Here is a 21,287-nt window from a genome sequence, read left to right on the forward strand (position 1 = left end):
CGCATGAATTTTCCTGGGTAGGACAGTCAAAGCATTGTCCTACCCATGATTATAGTAAGATGAAGTCATTGGCTGGCAGGAATCTGTGTGTTAGCAAATGAAGATTTCAAAGTTAATTAGAGTCTAAACAATAGTCTTATATGATATATATAAAGATTTATGGGATCAAGAATGGTTTCGTTCATTTAGGAATTTGAGCTCGATCATTTGTATTTGTCGATAACTCAGTCCAGCAGGTACATTTTAAAATGTGCTGTACGGTGGTGGAGGGTTTCTACAACTCCGCCAAACTAAACGTTGTTTGAAGTGACTCGATGTCTTTTTGAAAAATCACTTTAATCAAGTTAAAAAGAAAAAGTAGAAGGTTGTATTGAAGACACGACCGTAAATTGAACGTAGAATTACGTATAGTTCGATAGTGGATGCAAAATTCAATTATTTTTTCATTGTGGATGTATAAAGGGTGGGTGTACCAATTGTCGCCATACATAGGAACATTTTTTTTAAAATAAGTAAAATGCATATGGGTGGTCTTTACATATCAAGCGAAAGGTTTTTTGGTTCCTTATTTAGCAAATCCCATTGTTTTCTTATGGGATTGGTCAAATTGGGGCCACTAGTGCGACAACTGGTGCAAAGAACGTCAAAAATTAAACAAAATCAATTTTTCCAATTATGCTTTGTTTTGGAGGAAGTCAAAAATGTCTAGCCGAAATGTAGGCAATTTACTGTAAAAGTGAAATTTAACACTACCTGTCGAAATGAGATTTTCAATATCTCTCCAGAATCCGTTGAAAAACGACTGAGTTATTGACTCTTACTTCCTGACCTCTTTTCGTGACGGTTCCAAATTTGAAACTCTGGAATGACCCCCCTATCTTATCGAAAGACATAATTCTACGTAAAAAAACGTTGTTTAAATTCCACTAAAACGGAGTTTAAGTGCATGTTGCTGTATCTTCTACTAAATGAGAACAACATTTCAATCATTTAGTCTAAGTTACTGCAAGTAGGTATCTATACCTTCGTTGTAAATGACAGTCAAACAACGATTTTTTAGGTAAAGTTGTAGCAAAACCTTCGCACAAGAAGTCCATCATAAAACACATTTTAGAATTTGGCTTAGTCATTCGTTAGACCTATTGACAAACTGCTAAATGATCGAAAACTTACTTCGTCTAAAGGTTTTCCAGATATAAAATAGAAGTTGTTGAAATCTGCAAATGTGATTAGAGACATTTTCAGAAGTTATCATAAATAAAGCACCTTTAAATGGCTTCCAATAAGCCCACGGAAAAAAGTTTTTTTTTTTTGAAAACCTCTGAAGATTAATTTAAATTTGAGGAGCCACAAATACCCCAAATTCCGCTTGAAATTTGGTTGGTGAAGGCTTCTGAGGTCTCAAAAAGATTAGTTGACAATCATGCAATTTCTTGATCCATAACCATTTCTGAAAGTTTATTTAAAATCCTAGCAGTTAGCAATATTTTTTTGAACTGATTAATGTACTTTGGAATGATCGACTGTTTATTGTAATTTTAACTTAAAACGGCAACTCAGTCTTTGAGGATTAAAACAAGATTTTTATTTGTCCAACGTTTCGACACGGGGTTGGTGTCTTTTGTTTGTTCCTTGTCTAATGTTTAGTCTTACAATAACTGTCAGGTTTGGAAATTTGTGGTACATTATTTTGGAAACACTTATTTTTAACATAGATGACACTGGCAAATAACACAGATTTTCTTTATCTAAGACTGCGTAGCCGTTTTGAGTTAAATGAACTGATTAATGATTAATACAAATTTCTGTGATCCGTGACTGAATTTCTGTGATCCGAGCTGCTGATAGATATTCAATAATCGTAAGAATTTCTGTATGTCAACTTCTTAAAAGGCCTTAATAATCTTGGAAAAGCAATATTTGTCCTGAAAATTGAAAAAAATCTTCAATTATGTGAGTATTCTTCGCAAGAACTTTTCAGGACTAAATAATTTGAAATTATATTTAGATTGATTATATTGCCACCGTAAGCATAACTGGTCTATATTGAAATCGATTTCATATCAACATGGGAAGGTATAAGTAGAATATGCATCGATTTCACAACACCAGAACGGTTTGTCTAATAGGAGACAAGCTCAGTGGTCGCTAACTATAAGCAGGAGGTCGTGGATTCGATCGCAGGCTCGTCTCTTTCCTATTCCGCATGTCTTAGTTTATTCTGTTTTTCGTATTCCACCAACACGATTCCTTCTGTTCCACACTACCAGTTGAAAGACCTCCAATGGCACCTACCCTAGCAGCTCTTAGTGATGAACTTTGTATTTCACTTAAAAATCACTCTAATAAAGCTGCAAAAAAATATCTTAGCAGCACACATAGTCCACATAGGTTAATGCAGCTTATATGTGACCGGATTCTGTCACAATCAAGTTGCCGCAACCATTTTTGTCTGAATTGTGCTGCTCGGGTATGAGACGTCGTAGAGATCTCGCCACCTTTCTTTAATAAGTGTCCATTCTTTCCTCTAAAATATTCATTCGCAAGCACGTGGCCAGAACAGATCTCGACTGTTGTAGAATGCCTCTGAAGTAGCGGATTCAAGCGGAGATGCTACTCTCACACCACAGTATGAGCTTGTAACACCTTTAAATTAATGCGAATCGCTTAATGATAATGTTAATATCAAAATTGTTACCCAAATTCGCCTTTCCTAATCCAGTTTTCCGTTGGGCTAGTATCTGATTTGACTTCCACAAACGTTGAATCAGAGACTAGCCCACATGCAAACAGACGGCCATTACTGCTCGCGGAAAACTGGATTGTCCTACCCACGACTCGGAACGTGGATGCGCCTCTGGTATCAATAAACACTGATTGATAAAGTTTCAGTATCTTATAAACTGGTTTTAAAAAAGCTGTTTTTCTGATGCCTATATTTACCATATGGGGCAATATGACCACTCCCTCGGGGCAGGACGAGCATGGGCCAAAACTATATCAAAAGTGTGCTAAATTTATTTAGAATAGGGGACACATTTCTTGCACTTCTATGGATTATGTTCTAATGATGCTTCGTTTAAAAAGGTCGTATTTCATGTTGATTCCTTGACAACTGGCACTACGACAATATCAGAATTTGCCTAAAACTAATTTCTACTGTTAAAACCATATCCTTTGTTTTAAATCATCTGTGATTCACGTAGAAACTATTTTTAACATTTTTTAAATGCATTTAAGGGTTAGGCAACTCTTAATCCTGGAGATGACCTTGTTCCTATACAGTTTGCAATACCACCCCAAGCCGACGTATATCCAAAAATTTATATCCTATCAAACCTATAATTACTGTGAATCTCCTCAAATTATTATTGTATATATGAAATAGTTATATAAAAGCTTCGGTAAATATCAATTTGTCCTGAAAAATGAGTAATTTAGGCTTCAATTATTAAATTATGTAACTAGAAAATTATAAGAAAATTCGAATTCTAACTACACCATCTTCTAATCAATATTACAAGAACAAGTGTGGTTGTCAAAGTGTATTTTTCAGTTGTATAATCCTTTTACATTATTGTGAACCATCCCTTGTAATAATAATGTGAATATAATGCTCTCTTAAGGCATAATTAACGTGGGCTGTCTTGCCCCATATGGCCATCTTACCCCACTTTCCCCTAATATGGTAATTAAAACACCAATCTTTTCATGGAAAGCATGCTGGGTATAAAGCAATGATAATTGTTACCCTTCATCGGAATCACGGTTTGCCAAGTAAAAAGCAATGCTTAATTTGTTTCCTTCTGGATGGTGTATGTGATTACATACTTCTTTAAAAGTAAGCATTCGCCTGGAATAAGGCAATGGTGGGTGTGAACCACTATTCAAGAATATGCTTCTTATTATTGGCATTACATCCCCCACTATGACATTGTCGTCTCGCAGCTTAGTATTCATTAAGCACTTCCACATTTATTATCTGAGAGATTTCTGAATGAAGTTACCATTTTTTTATACGTATAACATGAAGCTAACACAATAATACTTTTATGCCCAGGGAAGTCGAGAAAATTTCCAACCCGAAAATTTCCTAGACCCGACAGGGTATCGAACAATTTCGGAGGCTTCAAATATCCTTTTTCCCGGAATATGGCATCGGTGAATGTTTTTCCTTCTTTAGAAATAGACGTTTGGCCGGAATAAGGAGATTGTGGGTTTGACCCCTTCTTAAAAACTAGTCAATGTTTCCAAAATTGAAATCTGCCTTCTTTTAATGAAATGATGAAGTATCAGAAAGTAAAACACAATTATCCTTTTAAACAATTGGTTTTATCATTTTTCGAAATATTGTGAAAAAAACTGCGATTCAAACTGACAATTCCGAGCAAGGCCGGGTACATACTGCTAGTATCGTAAATATTTATCATAAGCTGTTAGAATTGAGTACAATCAAAGTTATTTGTCTAACTTCTTCTTCAAAAGCTCTACATTCAAACTGGAGCTTCGCCTACTTTTTAACTTTATTAATTGAAAGCTTCTCTATGCCAGTTATTGCATGCGTATGTATCTTGTGTGGCAAGTATTATGAAAATGCTATGGCCAGGGTGACGAGAAACTGTTTCCAACACGAAAACATCCTAGACCGGACCGAGAAACGAACTCGCCATCTCCGGAATGGCAATCCCACGCCTTTGCTCGCAAGCCACCCGGAGTGGTAATTATTACTATATGTTTAATTCCACCAGTTAATTTTCGTTATCTTTGCAGATACGTATTTCGACCACAACTGTGTGGTCGTCTTCAGTGTCTTGTACTTGACTCGACTTGCGTATCTGCAAAGATAACGAAAATTAACTGGTGGAATTAAATGGACAGTACTTAATTCGTCTTAGACGGTTGAATACATTCCACTAAAAGAGCTATATATATTTTTCTATTACTATATGTCTGACTTGTCTCAGTCGATTCTTCAATAAGCCGAGATTAACTTTCTCGAAAAACCCATATTTTCTAAGCCTCTAACTTCTCGGTGGTTATTTTCTTTTCTTATTCTTTTTCAAGGATTCCAAGGAAAGATCCAATAAGGATCGAAACGTTGGAGAAAGAAAACATATAGTTGTTTTTCATTCACAATATAGACTGAAACGCCGAATAACCACCGAAAAGTACATTGCTAACAGTCGACATAATTTAAAAAATAAAAAATAAGCCTCTAACTATTATAGGACCCTTTCACAAAATACGTAACGCTGTAGAGGGCGGAAGGGATCAGGCTGAGCGTCACGATCCATATAAAAACCTTCCTTGTCTTGTCTTATCTTTTCAAACAAAAAGTGTTACGAGGGGGAGAGTGGGGGTCCAAAATCATCAAATTTAGCGTTATGTAATTTGTTAGAAAACTCTTAAAAATCAAAAACAAAAGCCAGGGATCGTAATTCACACTCATTCTCACGAGCAGAGAATGCTCACTCGCGAATGCTTTTCGCGAAAATTGAGTGAAGCGTAAAACGAAAAAAGAAATTCATCAAGTAGGCGCGATTTTCGCTTATCTTCTAGGGTCACTCTAGAAAAAGGAGGGGTGGGAGAAAGAAGTTTTTCACTACAAACTCCGAAAAAAAGATTCACCTCCGACCCGAAAATCGACCCAGACAAAAACCTACCTATGGATTTGCCGACGACTATCTAACATTGATAGTGGGTTTGTGCATTACTACCTTCTTCGACCTGATGCAAAATGCTCTTCAGGTAGTTGAAAGTTGGTGTTGCCAATATGGCTTTTCAATTAATCCGATTAAAACATCTATTGTGCTTTTCACGGAAAAACGTAACCGTAATGGTATTTGTCCAGCATTTTCTTGTACTTACCGACTATGGGTACTCGGTTTTATGAAAGAGAATCCTGTAAACTGCAGTTCTACACACACTTCGTTGTTACCGCTTATGGTTAATTGGGACAAAATTTTCCTTGCGCCAAGTGATCTGACACACGTTAGTAGTTTTCCTTATAGGACATTTTCAACACAATTCCCCTGGGGGGATAAGTGGACATCTGGCTATTTGGAGAGAAGTATGTCGGACAGCATTGTTTGTTACACTGACGGTTCCCTTCTCGAAGGTATTGCAGGTGCAGGCGTCTATTCGCGTGAGCTGAGATTGGAACAGTCACACTCAATGGGTAAACACAGCACTGTCTTTCAAGCGAAAATATTTGCCATCATGTGTGGAGTGCAATCTGCACAGCAGCAACGCATTATGGGCAAAGTAATATACTTCTGTTCAGAAGCCAAGCAGCTATTAAAGCTCTCGCTTCGGCCAACTTGGTCGATGTTAATTATCGCATGTCGAACTCAAACTGAGGAACTGAATTCAGTTAATACTTTACCTTGGCCTTGACAGGTCACTGCCGACTGAACTATCACATGGCAAATATTCAACGCGTTGAATCATCTGTTTGTGATAGTTGTGAATCCGATTATGGAACTCCTTATCATCTGATATGTAACTGCCCAGTCTATGCGCAATTGCGCTTCCAAAAATTTGGTAAACACTTACTTAGTGAAATTGACTTCAGAAACCTGAACATTCAGAGTATTTTATTGTTCATAATCATAACCCGTTGTGGTAAGGAGCTATATATGTTCCATTTCCACATGTTCCTTGTGCCTAGCAATGGACTCTTTAGCGTATTTACATTTAAAAATTATTTAATATGACTAAATTCGACTTTCCCAGTTCATAACAATGAAACTGCTGCCCTTATATATGAAGCAACCCCCCTTGACCAATTTTCTGGCTTCGTCACTGATTATTATGCAAGTTGTGAAGATAATAATTTCTGCAATATTTTATTGCAATGTTTCTTAACATTTTGCTAAGAAAAAGTGCCGAATTAGAAACAAATGTAACACTTTAAGAGAACGGATATATGCAGCCATCAGAGAGAAAAGTAGAATCATAAAAAATTGATTTAGTGCAAGAATCAATGAAGTTGAAGATATTTTTAAAAATTGCGAAATGAGATTTCTTTGAAAATGATTCACAAATCATGGAATAACTAATTGGTAGTAGCATTGAACGAATAAGAAATTTATTTTATATTTTTCGAAAAGTGCATCTACCAATGAACAAGTATCAAAGCACTACTTACCTAAAAGTTCAACATTTAACTATGTGGTAATTGCTTGTTCTACTAAAGCACGTTTCTTGATGCTTGGTGATACGTCCACTACTCTTTCCTATATCATTGTTCGTAATACCGCCAGTTGGTAGAAGATTCTGCAAGAAAAAAAGTAAAACAAACCGGAATGTAATTCGGATATGTTGTCACAGAAAGATAAAACACAGTTTCACAGGGATTTATAGACTTTCAGGTTGAGTATAACTGGCGCAATGAAAAATTTATTATCATAGGTTTGTTTGCTTCCTTCTTTTTTGCTTCCTTGTTTACCGAATGTGATTACAATTGAATGATGTAGCTTCACCCTACATTCCATTATTTGTTTGTGGTTTTGTTTTAATGTTCACTCGTTAATATATTTTTTTCTTCTAATTTTCGTTTTGCCTTTACAGTCAAACCCAGTCTCTACTCTGACTTCCAACTTCTATTACCATACACATGTGAGAATAGAAGAACTTGCATTTCAATCTGCTTGATACATTACTATAATTAATATAAGATTGTTCTTGTAATTTTCTCTTTTATTTCTTATGCACGACGAGAAAGGAAGTTAACCACACAATTGCAGAAAAAAATATAACAGACATACTTTGGAATTTGAAATAGACTTATTTCTTTTATTGTAGGACTTTGCTTGGCATGTAATCTGATTCCTTTGCAAATGGAAATAGTAGTAACACGTAATATATATGTTTTTTGTTTCTTTTCGTTATAGTGTAATGAGGAAAACGTTATTCCTTATATCTGCGATTACGATACTGCTTCTCCGTTGCTGCTGCCGTGTGTTTGACTCTTGTGAATATGAAGTGATCGTGTGATTTCCTTTGTATTGGTGTAACGTGAGAGTTAGTTCAATTTCTTGGTTCGACTGTAGTTTACTGCTTTGTATTAAAATATTCAAATATTGTGTTTTTTGATTAATGTGTACCGTTTCCTAAGCATCTGATTGATTCTGGCTGTTTCCATCACACATAACATATGTGTGATAAAGTTGCGTATGTGTGCAAACACAACATCGTAGCATCTAACTTGGGCTATCTTTCATCCAGAGGAGTGAACCGTTATGTTGCAGCATTGTCACGTGGCACACATGCACATCTCGCAAAATCCAGTAGCTTTTGGTTATTGTTGGTTTCTTTTCGTGGTAATTTTTATTCCACTAAAGGTAAAGATATACTTTAAACAATGGCGATAACACTTACTTCATACCTGAAAGAAGAGACACATGCTGTTTGTTTTATCTTTATTTGGAGACGAGGTAGTTTAGAGATCAAGAGTAAAATTTCAAAGAATGAGATATTTCCAATTATTTCATATAAAATTGAAAAATATAAAAAAAACAACAGAATGAAACGAGGAATTATAGATGCCAAAAAGCAAACAAAATTTGGAAAGTGAAAAGTGATTAATTTACCATCATTTTAATTTCGCATCTTGTGATGATATTATCCGGGTTGAACTTTTAATGGCCTTTCAAGGAAAATTGTTCAGAATACGTAGTATTTATTAATGCGACATAATTTCAATAGATCGACAGTAGAAATAGAAATATTTTTTCTGACATGTTATATCTCGTTTACTTCTAGTGTCGACTTATTTTAAAATTAAGCTATTCACAACCACATCGATCATCAATAATTACCTGGCGTATACACCGGTTGATTACCACTGTTGAGGCCTGTGCTTTCGGTGGCCGCCGCCCCCGTGAACGGATTGGTTGGATTCGAAGACGGCGGTGGCATCGCAAATACTGGCATTCCGGCACCCTGCGCTTGGCCAGCAGTCGGCTGTGACGTCACCGGGTTTCCACCAGCATTCTCGTCCAGATCTGCAAGATCCTCCTAGAAAGTAACCGACATGATTAAGCAATTGATATAGTAAGCTGGAAATATGTTGAATAGTTGAAATGTTTGCAGAGAAATCAAATGCCATGCCATTGTAGCATAAAAAAGTTAAAAAAGAACAAAATGTCTGAGCATTCTTCTCTGAAAACAGATCAAATATTTTGCATTGACACGTATCACATATAGGGAGTCTAAACAAAAAGCACCAAACCCTAGGCATTGTTTGCAATAAACCAGCACCCTTTATTCAAATGGACTATTAAAGATCTCATATAGTTTAAAAGCAACAAACAAAAATATGTAATCACACCTTAACTCAATTTCGACGGAATTTCAGTTTAATATTACTTAAATAAAACTCTTCTTATTACAATCAACATTTTTATTGATTTGCCATTCTTGCCATCCTCAAGCAACTAAGTCATACAGAAAACATATTTATCATAACTAAGAAAAATACTAAAATAAAGGAGAAAAATATTCCGATGAAAACTGAATCAAACGAAAACTAGGTGTATGTCCTTCCACTATTGTTTTGCGAAATGTTCGAAAACAGTTTATGGCATCCATTTCAGTGTCTTCCCATCCTACTTTTGTTATTGAAAATGAGGCAATAATTTTCTTCCTTTCATCGTCTCTAGAATTTCTCGCAAATACTGGTCCCTCCTTAAACTCAAACCGTTTCCGTCTAAATAAAAAAGATGCAGAAATAAAAAACAAGAAAGAAAAATACCATGAGTTAGGCGAAGGCGATTTGATGATGGGTGAAACGTTAGAGATGAGTCTTTGTATGAAGGTATAAAGTGCAGTTAGGTAGATGGCTACCCGAGCAAAGTCGGTTAACAAAATGAGAGCAAATTGATATTAAGCTCTGCTGTTGAGATTATATTGAAAACAAAATATGATGTCAATTGTTAGTTAATACAAATTGATATCGAAACATGTTTTCAATATGCATTCCTCAGTTATCATAATGATAGCAGCTTTACATCAAATTATGCTGTCGATTATATAAAATGTGTTTTACGAAGATTAAAAGCAATCTGCAAACAAAATATGCTGTTGTTGTTATGAATGATCATAAAAATAATCTAATTGAATACTGATTTTGTTATCAAATTAAAAATCTTATGATATCAAATTTAGTAATCATGTTGATTTCATTGATAGCAAAATGTGTTTTCAGTATGATTTCACAGTGTAAAAATATGCTCTAATTTCTGCTGTGTTAACCGTTAATCCATACAAAACGAGACCAACTGAAGTAATCAAATAATTGACATCATGACAGCAAATTTTGATTACAATTTGATTTCAAACTTTGCTCGGGTACATAGCTACAGTTAATTGGTTTAGTGACTAGCGACATCTGGTGGATCATATTCAAATTTGACTTGTGTGCAAACTTGTTCCACAAGAAGTCACCACTTTTTTAAATATGAGATTGTATTAATAATACCCTACTGTTATAAAATAAAGTGATAAATGTAGAATAAAAGTGGTGCATGAAAAAAACCAAGATACATTTGGTTGAACAAAGGAAAGGAATGTTTGATAACGTGTGATAATGGAAATGATAATGTAAAAATAATAGGATTAACAAATATAATTTAAAAAGAAACAATAATACATACGTTTCGCGTAGGCTGTTCGGTGACTGGACCTGTGTTGGCACTACTACTGGCACCACCGTCCCTCTAAATAAGTTTATCGACAGTTTCGAAGAGGATATGTGAAAGAAAAAAAAAAGATGCAGAAAAAAACAAGTGATAGAGAAGTAAACCTAGATGTGAAATGTGATCGTTCGGTGGTGCTGCAAGTTCCGCGCTCGGTTGTGGTATTCACTAAAGTTGGTGCGCGCACTAGGGAAAAAGTGATTGGGTTTTGTGTATCTAAGTTGAAGGTACATCGGCAAGTTGAAACGGTCTGGTTTTAGATCTAATGTAGAAGATCAAAAACATGGGATCATTATTTACTACTTAAAGAGAATTTGGACATATATCTTACCAAGACACATTTGTTTCAACTTGTCACTCGTACCTAACTAAAACGCAGGTGCTGAGTTTCAACAATCAGCGATAGTATTTCTAAACGTTTTTGATAAAACTAAAAAGAATCGATGAGTAAAGGTGCTTAAGTGAGATGTGAATGTTCATTAAAATGAGCTTTTACCTGTTAGTAATTTTTGATTCGATGAAATGAATAAAAAATAAAATATAATCGATGTTCTTATGTAGTATTTTTAAACTTCTTGAAATATTAGTTTACGTTTAGTACGAATCGGTTGCCAGTTTACATTTAGGTGAAACGCATTTAAATCATTAAATTGCCTCAAAATATTTGTATCCTATTTGTATCGCTCCCCACAACATCACGTTGAAACTGCAGAGAATTTTTGTCAAAATATCAATGTTTTCCTTGAAAAATCTATTCAATTTTCAAAAAAGCTTTCCGTTACATTCTAAAAGAACTATGAGCAAAATTTTCGTATTTCCCGCTAAAATCCAAAGATTTTGTCATTTGGTCGAACAGTTCCTTTGGTTGAAAAAATCGGTTAGCTCAACCGTCTGAAAATGTCCTCTGACCGAAATTGTCGAAAGGGCCATTTGGCCGAATTTGTCGTTCAGTTGAATTGATAATTTTTTCCAAAAAAGTCGCCGAATAGGTCATTTGGCAGAAACGAAACGATTGTTTTGCAGAAAGGACATTTTCGGCCAAATGATCTATTCGGTCAAAAGATCATTTAGGCCAAATGGCCGCCGAAACAAGCTTCTTCTTATTGGCATTACCATTTTTTACATTCCTATATCATGTTACCATTTTTGCATTCGTATATCATGAGGCTAACACGATGATACTTTTATGCCCAGGGAAGTCGAGACAATTTCCAATCCGAAAATTGCCTAGATCGGCATCGGGAGTCGAATCCAGCCACCCTCAGCATGGTCTTGCTTTGTAGCCGCGCGTCTTACCGCACGGCTAAGGAGGGCCCGAAACAAGCGCGACCTTCAATAGTTTGCAACAGCCATCGAGCAAGTAAGTGCAGTGCGGTTTTACTTGTCGGGAAAATAATAAAATATCCATTTTGTGTTCGGTGGCTCATGCGCATGTATTGCTCTTTGCTCCGGTCGAAACAAGCGCAATCTTCAATAGATTGCAGTAGCCATCGGGTAGCAACGTTCCGATACTTCCGATATATCGGAATATAGATATTTTCGTTTTGATATCCGATATTTTTGTATCGATATTTTGCTTTCAATTCATCGGTCATATCGATATTTTTGCTTTCGATATCGATATATTGAATTAGAGCATAGTAACACAAAAATAACAATTGCATTATAATTGTCGAAAGAAAACACTTCAAAATGGATCTGAAATGCCGTATTTTTAATGGTTCAGAGGATTTTTCTCGGTAGCGCGGGTGGTATGAGATGTGCGCTGCCATCACAAATAGTTTTGGCAACTCGACACTTTGCATTTACGCGCAGTGGTGCAAAATATGTCATGCTGCAGGTCCTAGAATCCTAGTTCCTATGATAAATTGAATAAATTAACTAGTAAAGAATTTTCTTAAAATATTTCTACGGGATTTCTAATGAACATTTTGATTATTTTTCTGATGGAACTTTTTGCGTAAATGCCCGTGAAAATCGAAGAGAGTCTCCTGCTGAAATTCAAGGGAATTCCATGTGAAACAAAAAGATAATTTCTCGTGAAAGTTTAAGATAATTTATACAATTATAAGTTAAGAATATTTTAATGAATTTTCTTGAGAAAATTCTGATTTTTTTTTGAAAATTAAATTTAAACTTAAAAAAAACTTCCGTGGAAATTCTGAAGAGAGAATTTTCTGTTGTCAAGAATCAAAATAACAGATCGATCGGAAAATAGTGAGGTCAGTGAGGTGCCGAAAACGCCGCCACTACCATTTAAGGGCCGATGCCCACGTAGCGGTTTTTCCACGCCACGTGCACGCAGCGTTAAAATAACGCTGGTGTGCATCGGCGTGGTGACGCTGCGTTACCCCTTTTTCCCGGTGCAGACCTGCGTCTTTTTGACGCCACGTGCACTCTGCGTTGAAATGACGCTACGTGGGCATCGAGCCTAAAACTACGACGTATACGCCGCCGCCGATGTTTGTTGGACTGGTGAATACACTCCTGGGAATAGCGATCGGTCAAGGCCGACGAACAGTGCATCATTTTTCTCGGTCGAAAATTGAGAAAATTGATTTATCAAACATATCAAATCAATTTGAAGTATCTTGAACCGGGACATACTTATATGTCAGCCGATTTCTTTCATGCATTGGTTTACAATTTTCCCGATTTAACTGTGTCAAAAACTCTGGAGGTAAAACCATGCCACTAGTAATTGTGATGGATCCGTCGGATTTCTTTGAATGTACTTCCCATTTCAAGTAATCTGTTGATTGACGCACATATTGGTGCTTACGTTCGAATGCGACTCCGAACGAAAATTGACGCGTACTCTTAATTGTGAGTAGCAAAATTAAATGAAGTAAAGATTCCAAATAATGGGATTCGTTTGAAATCGAAAGTTTTGGTCGTCCGTGAACAAATATATTTTTATATATACGCAGCAGAAATATATTTTTTTTCCAAGAAGATGATAGCCTGCTTTGGAGGAATGTCAACTTATGCGGTCAGATGTTGCTATATTTTTTATTTTAGCATTGTACGATGTTTTAGAAAGTTGCTCCTTATTTAATTTTGAGGCACTTTGCTAAAGAAACCATTGTTGTACGTCGTTTATATCATTCGTTATGATAATTTTGAATAATTGTGTTAGGGTGACCCTAAAAAATCAATATTTTGATTGTAACTTTTTAGTTTTAATTTTTATCAAAGTGACGTCTTCTACAAAGTTTTAGAGCATACAAAAATGCACGTTTCGGTTACATAACCGACCGTCTAAGACGAGTTAAGTACTCTCCATTTAATTCCACCAATTATTTTCGATTCTTTGCAGATACGTATTTCGACTTTGAGTCAAGTACGAGGCACTGAAGACGACCACACAGTTGTGGTCGAAATACGTATCTGCAAAGATATCGAAAATAATTGGTTGAATTAAACGGAGAGTACTTAACTCGTCTTAGACGGTTGAATACATTCCACTAAAAGAGCTTTAAATATTTTTCAACATAACCGAGTGAATTCATTGGTGGATTGCAGAGATATCACTGTTATACTTGAAAAAATCCGTTGTTTCAAATGCCTGTATTTTTGAATGGGGGAAAATGGGGGATCAATTTCTTCCTGGGATAGACAGAGGAAAAGGTAAGGATTGCTCTGCATATTTTGGTAATGGGGAATTTGAGGTTTTTCCATCATTTAAAAAAAATTGATTTTTGTACTTGGAAATCAAAATCATCAGTTCTAGAAGAAAACATAACAAATGATGCAAAAGACGTACAACAATGGTTTCTCCAGCAAAGTGCCTCAAAATTAAATAAGGAACAACTTTCTAGAAATTCGTACAATGCTAAGATTAGAAATATAGAAGTTAAAAATTCCATCTCAAAATACAGTGGGGCTTAAACAATAAGCTTTGACTTTGCTGAAGACACTTTGATCCTAAAATATTTTCATAATGGTGAAAATATTTTTTTCCTCCTAATTTCACACGTGGCCCACTGTGACTGTTAAATAGTCCAATAGTCCAATAAAAACTTGACACTGAAAAAATATTATAAAAATAAAGTGAATCTGAAATAGGGGTGATCGGGGCAATATGGGCCACCTAAGGAAATCGTTCCGAAAAGCGCCGAAAAACTCTAAAAAACATCGTTTAAATGTAGTTGACTTATACTAGAGAATGTTACCTTTCATATTACGTCGATGAATGACGAAAAATGCGTTTGGAAATTGTTGGAATGTACTTTTGAAAATGTATTGATTTCAATGTGTGTTCCCGACTATACGGGGCAATATGAGCCACCATTTGGGGCAGTATGGGCCACCCATCCAAAACCTTTATTTAGGCGAAAAAAGTATCGTAATATGGAAGAATATGATATTCCTACAACAGTTGTGAGTATTCCATGCCAAATAAAATTAAAAAACCGCCCAACAGCGGACTGGACCGATTTGTCACTCTTCACCGTTTGAACAGCCACATTTCAATTGGTCAATGGTCATTTTTTCTGTTTCAATCGCAGTAATGCGCTGTTGTAATTTTTCCGTAATGAATCTTACATATAAGATAATATTCTTGTATTTGACTACTGAAATTTGAACTTGTTCGCATTTTAAGGCCTGATATCTTGCTCTGTGCAGGTATGCCCATATTGCCCCATAGAGACCGGTTTTGGAAAAAAAAGTTTTTGATACACTCTGAAAAATCTTCACGTCATATTTACCTGAAAACAAATGTGGTTCTCATTCACCCTACTTTTCACGTAACAGTGACCTGAATGACAAGTAACCTGAACAAAATTTAGTTTCCTTGAGCTACGTGATTTATCCGGTAACTCTGACTGGATCTTCCAGTAGTAATGACATGAAGTTTGAAAGAAGCTGACGTGATTTGTACGTACTGGTTACGTGAATTTTAAGTGAAAGCTACAAGACAGCAGGTAACCACCGACGAAAGGTAACCACTGCATGTTTTGAAATGTATTGCAATAAAATGATTTTGGAATGAATGCAAAAATGGACAGGGACTGCCCATAAAAGAGAATCTTTTTCGCGTTGTTGATGCATTGATACAGGGAATGCCGTCATTTTGTCATTGCGCTTTGGAGTTATAGCAATGAGAATTATCAATAAGAATCGCTGAGAATTTGAAACCAGCTGCTTGCTCGAGAATTGCTAATATTGCCGCTGTTAATTAACCAAAAGTAGTGGAACCTAGACTATAAACTTTATACTAACGTGACCAGAAAACTGTAGCTCTAGACTTCCATGGAGCTTCCTTTTCTTTCACATCGTTTTTCAACGAATCTAAAACATTTTATCCCACCTCCGTTGCTTTTTTTCTCAAAGAGGAGAATTGCAGGCACGGAAAATATCTAGATGCACCCGAAATATCACTTACCTCCGCCCGCGAAGTCTCATTATGTTTAGGTTATGTATCATTCATTCTTGTTTACAATGCCGGGCTTTCGCAAACGCCGAAGCTGTAATACTGCAATCACACTAACAAAATCTCACTTTAATTGTTTACGTAGGTATACAGTCATATTCACCAAGATTTTTAGTAAAAGTTACGTGAATTTCAGGTGAGCATTACTAACGTCACGTAACAATCGTCATTTGTTCAAGACAGATCAATTACGTGACTTTCAAGTGAATATGACGTGATTATTTTTTAGAGTGTAAATTCAGATTCGTATCAATACAAACATGTATGCACAATATTCAGTTATAATAGATGTTTTGTTTATGGTCCATTATTGACCTGTATTTTTATCAGTTTTGAGCCAAAACCTTATTTATAAACTTCAATTCTTATATGCAGCGAAAATTACATTCTCAAGTGTATTTTCATGTTTGAATTGAATTTTGATGCGGTTTTCACGTTGAGGCATTTTCTTAAAGATCGTATACCTTTGACATGATAAAACTTGCCAATAAGCTCACATTTAGGTTGGCTCATATTGTCCCGTATGTTTATATTGCCCTACTGCCCCTACAGACAAATTAGCAATAGTTGGTGAAAATTGAGGTTTTTCTTATAAAAAATGAAAAAAAAATATTGATTTTTCTTTAAATTTTATTTCCTAATAATTTTAAGAAAAATCAATATTTTTAATCATCTTGAGCAATTCGCACAAATTCGTAGGGGCGGTACCCAACTAACATTTAATGTCATCAATGTAAATGTTATTTCAACTCGTCTATACGCCTTCAAGCTGAATATGTGTGCTATACATATGATCATGAACATCTATTCAATTCCTTTACCAGCAAATCTAGCGAATCTATTCAGCTATTTTTGACGTGTCTCGATGTTATCGATCATTTAGTAATTTGCGTTCGATCATTCAGAAGTTTGAAATAAGTCATTCCAGAAGCTGAATTTCAAAATGTGTTGTATGGTGGACTTCTAATGCGAAGTTTTTTCTACAACTCTGCCTAATGGTTTGTTGATAGAATTCAACTGATAGTGGAGTTACATCACTAGTTGCAGTAGCTGAAACTAAATGATTGGAATTTTGTTATCATTTAGTCTAAGTTACTGATACTATAGCTATAACTCCGTTACTAGTGGAATTCAAACAACGAATCATTTGGCAGAGTTGTAGAAAAACCTTCGCACTAGGAGTTCACCATACAACACATTTTGAAATTCAGCTTCTGGAATGAGTTATTGACAAACTACTAAATGATCGAACGCAAATTACTAAATGATCGATAACATCCTTGCGTGTCTGCACAACTACTTTACAGCATGTTACACATTTTTTTTCTCAATCTTTACTAAACTATTTAGTAATATAATTCGCTTCAATGGCGCTTATTCAGATTTTTTGAATCTGTTAAATAAGTTTTATACAGCTACTGAATTCAATTTGATTAAATATTATTTGAGAGGAGAGTAAATTTCGGAGTTTATTTATTGTTTTTTTTTATTGTGAAAACTGAAATATCAATTTTGTTGCTAACTACCTAGATTCGAACTCCTGATCTCCTGATTCAATGGCTGCTGCTCTGTCATCACCGTCACTTTGACATATGTAATAACAAAGAAAATTATGGATGTGCTTCTTCGCATACCCTATAGGTTGTTTTACTAACGCTATTTTCAGATTCATGCTGTATAAACGTTAGAAAGAGGCCTACATGCTGCTTTTAGCACATAAGCTTGAAAATTATACTTTCAGCATTATTTCAACTATTACTCAAACATCTATCAGCATACTCTGTTGGCTAACTTTATTGCATCATCAATCGCTGAAATTATTTTTAGGCAACATTTTCTCGATCTGTATAGATGCTATTCTGTTGCTAATCGTTTAACAGTAGCCGTCAACAGAAATATCGCTTCTAAAAGGCTTGTTTTCTTATACTAACTGCTAGCAATCATGACAGCGCTTTGCCAGTTGCTATAAGAGCAGGTGAATACCTTTGTAGCTGCTTCACAGAAATCAATAGCTCATACACAGCTCCGGCAAGAAAAATCAAATGTAAACATTGCGGTTTTGACGTTCCATGCTGATAAGCTATTAAAAGAAGCAGTATAACGTTTACTTAAACGTTGTGTAATCTACAAAGATACAGAAGTTGCCTAAAAGCTTCGTTAGTTCATTTATAGTGTCATTACGCTATATTGTTAGTGCTATAAGAACAGCGAAAACGTTTTCATTGTGAATGCTACTCACCGTAATATGGGAAGTTGCTAACAAGCAACTCAATTACATACATGAACTCTTAACCGATAAGCTTTGTTGCTAATTCAGACAGAGCTGTTTTATGACTATATGAGAGCTGCATAAACGATAAAAGATAAATATATTCGGCACAAACTGACTAGCTGATAGATATTTGGGTAATAGTCGAGTTGAAGTTTAAGGGATTATTTGCGAAGGTTTTTCTTTTATTCAGCATTGGCTGCTTGTATTCAAATATTATACAGCCTTAGGCTAGAAGTTGAAGCTTTTAGCACCAAAATTGTTAGTTGGGTACCCCGTTTGCCATAATGCCGTTTGGTATAATGGCTATTTGGCATAATTTGTATGCGGTGTCAAATTGAAGGCCGTTTGGCATAATGGCCGTTTGGCATAATGGCCAATTGGCAGTATGCGGTGTCAAATTGAATGCCGTTTGGCATAAAGGCCATTTGGCAAAATTCATATAAGTTGATCACTTAATGGCCATTTGGCATATTTCACATCATATTTAGCTTATTGCTATACTACGGTAAAGCGTCCATATCAGCGCCTTCGTGATGCTAAGTAAAGATTAAAGGCAATTCATTTGGAATCATATGTAATTTATGCCAAATGGACTTTATGCGAGTACATTAACTACTGCCTATCCCCCAGAAGTAATGCTGGGAGGCAGTTCCTGGGGGAACCAGGGTATTAGTAAAGAGGGTAACTCAAGCAACCTTCCGTTGCTTGGGTGAGTTTAGTGGGACCGGCGTTCCGTCAACTCCACTTCCTGAGTGCTATTTTCAGGTGTCTGTTTGCAGATTTGCCTTCATCCCTCTATAAAAAAAAATGCCATTATGCCAAACGGCTTTCAATTCAACACCACATACAAATTATGTCAAATGGCCATTATGCCAAACGGCGTTATGGCAACCGTTTTTTTTAGGAAGGTGCCCTTCTTGCCCCGTATGAGTGCTCACCTAGCCCCATAGTGTATTTTAAGCAGTCAAAAACAAAGTTTTAGTTAAATCAGGCCTGCCCAACCTTTTCAAGCAACGGGCCAATTTTCAAAATGGCCACTTGCGTGCGGGCCAGACAATATTCGGTACATTTTTTATACATTTTCAAAATAACCAAAATAAAATATATTTTTTCCCGAATGGCATTTAGTTTTACAGAATGGTTAAAATTGTTTAAAAGAAAAACTAAGCATGAATTAAATCTTGTTTGAACAATTTTTTATGTGTGCTTATTTTCTTTCTCTTTTTATATGGAATTGTTGGCTTCTTTCCAATACTCGACGCATATTGATTTCGCAATCGGTGATCGATTTTCGCAAGCGAGATAATGAAGATCAACAATTACTTTTTACTGCTTTCATTCTTGATAAGAGTTGTTCACACAGATATGATTTCTGGAGAGAGAAAATATCTTACGAAAGATATGTCTTTCTGAAATTAAGATTTGAGCACGTTGCTGCATTGGAGGTCAATTATTTCCATTTGAAACATTCTAAGTACGTTATTCAAACCAGTGAACGGTGTTGAGGAACTGTGTTCTCAAAAATAAGCGAATAGGTTTGAAAATTTCTGTTCGTACGTTTCTACTGTTTTCTACCGGAATTTGAGAATGTATCCGTTTTCGACAATCAATTGTACCAAATTGTTTCAATTTTATTTCAATAGTTTGCATGTTGGATAATAAAGGTTCGATGTGTTGATCCTTGATTTGCAGCTTTATGTTCATGTTATTGAGATGATTGGTGGCAGCTTGGGCATTGGATTTGCTAAGTAAAAATGTAAAAATGGTGTAATTTCCTTTCGAAGAGAATAAAATCTCTCAAGCAAGGTACCACGGGATAGCCAACAAACTTCACAATAACACAGCAAATCACTTCCATTTTCTTTAACATAATTTGGGATTAGTGGTGGTTAAGTTTCCTCGCATAGGTAAAGTTGATTTTTTTTAAATAACTAGCGTCGCTGCATTACGAATATTGATAATTTTTGCACATAGAAATTTTTTGGTAAAAAAATGCAATGTGCAAAGATTTATCACAGATTAACTTTTGTTGCTTATTAACAATCGTATAACAATAAAACAAATTGCTTTAATTTTCTAGTGTCACAACGCCTGTGTTCTTTCCCGTCATCGCCGGTGCCTCATAAGTGTTTAGGAGGCCTTAAGTTTTCCTTAAGTCCTTAAGTTGAAGCTTCTTCATACAGGTTTTAACAGCTTTCCTCAGGTATATACCTGAAGTAGTTGTTACCTTTAATAAGATCAAAACTGCTAATTCCTTTGTAATTTAAAGATGATTCTCTGTCTTGGAAAGCTCTCATCAGTTTTGTTAAAATCTCATTAACAGCAAAACTGGCCCAGATTTAATTCTTATAATTAGTAATAACCTACAGAAGGAGCTTTTCGAGTCAGATAGAAAGGCTTTCGGGCCGCATATGAAGTATTTTTTCTTACACGCCGCGGGCCACAAAAAATGGAGCCAAGGGCCGCATCCGGCCCGCGGGCCGTACGTTGGGCAGCCCTGTGTTAAATCATATTCATTGGGGTTCCCGTTGTCTTTTAAATTCGCGTTCTAGTCTAGATGTTAGATAAGATTCAATAAAAAACAGATCTGTCGTATTTTTATGTAGAAAGACATGCTTCCTGGATCTTTTATATAATAAAAATGAAACTGTCTGTATTCGTATCCGCATGACTTGAAAACGGCTGGATGGATTTTCTTCATTCCTTCAGCAGATATGTTCGCCATAATTTCCGACGGGTTTATATGATATTTCCTAACGCTAAAATCACGAGTAAAGTTGAGTAAATCGTGAAAAACTAAAACTAAGATTCGTATGGAAATTTTGCATGGGCAGTTCATCGCACATTTTTGCCTACTATGCAGGATAACGTCTGCCGG

The 21,287-nt window shown here is 35.7% G+C and overlaps 1 protein-coding gene across 5 annotated transcripts in view; it reads right to left on the minus strand.

Moving 5' to 3' along the window:
* Positions 1-7,141: 7,141 nt before the first annotated feature.
* The window catches only part of LOC134218229 (dnaJ homolog subfamily C member 5 homolog), a 30,274-nt gene continuing 16,128 nt past the window's right edge, over positions 7,142-21,287 (minus strand). For 2 of the 5 annotated variants that reach the window (XM_062697151.1, XM_062697150.1), the window contains 3 exons: positions 10,659-10,721; positions 8,823-9,021; positions 7,142-7,278 (listed from right to left, as the gene is read on the minus strand). In XM_062697151.1, the coding sequence (XP_062553135.1) occupies positions 7,244-7,278; positions 8,823-9,021; positions 10,659-10,721 (297 nt within the window). In that variant the 3' untranslated portion in view covers positions 7,142-7,243. Of the gene's footprint in view, positions 7,279-7,358; positions 8,390-8,594; positions 8,651-8,822; positions 9,022-10,658; positions 10,722-21,287 lie in introns of those variants that run through there. The other 3 variants (XM_062697154.1, XM_062697153.1, XM_062697155.1) reach the window with 3 other exon arrangements.

The sequence above is a fragment of the Armigeres subalbatus genome, chromosome 2 (genome assembly GCF_024139115.2).
Source record: "Armigeres subalbatus isolate Guangzhou_Male chromosome 2, GZ_Asu_2, whole genome shotgun sequence".
NCBI lineage: Eukaryota > Metazoa > Arthropoda > Insecta > Diptera > Culicidae > Armigeres > Armigeres subalbatus.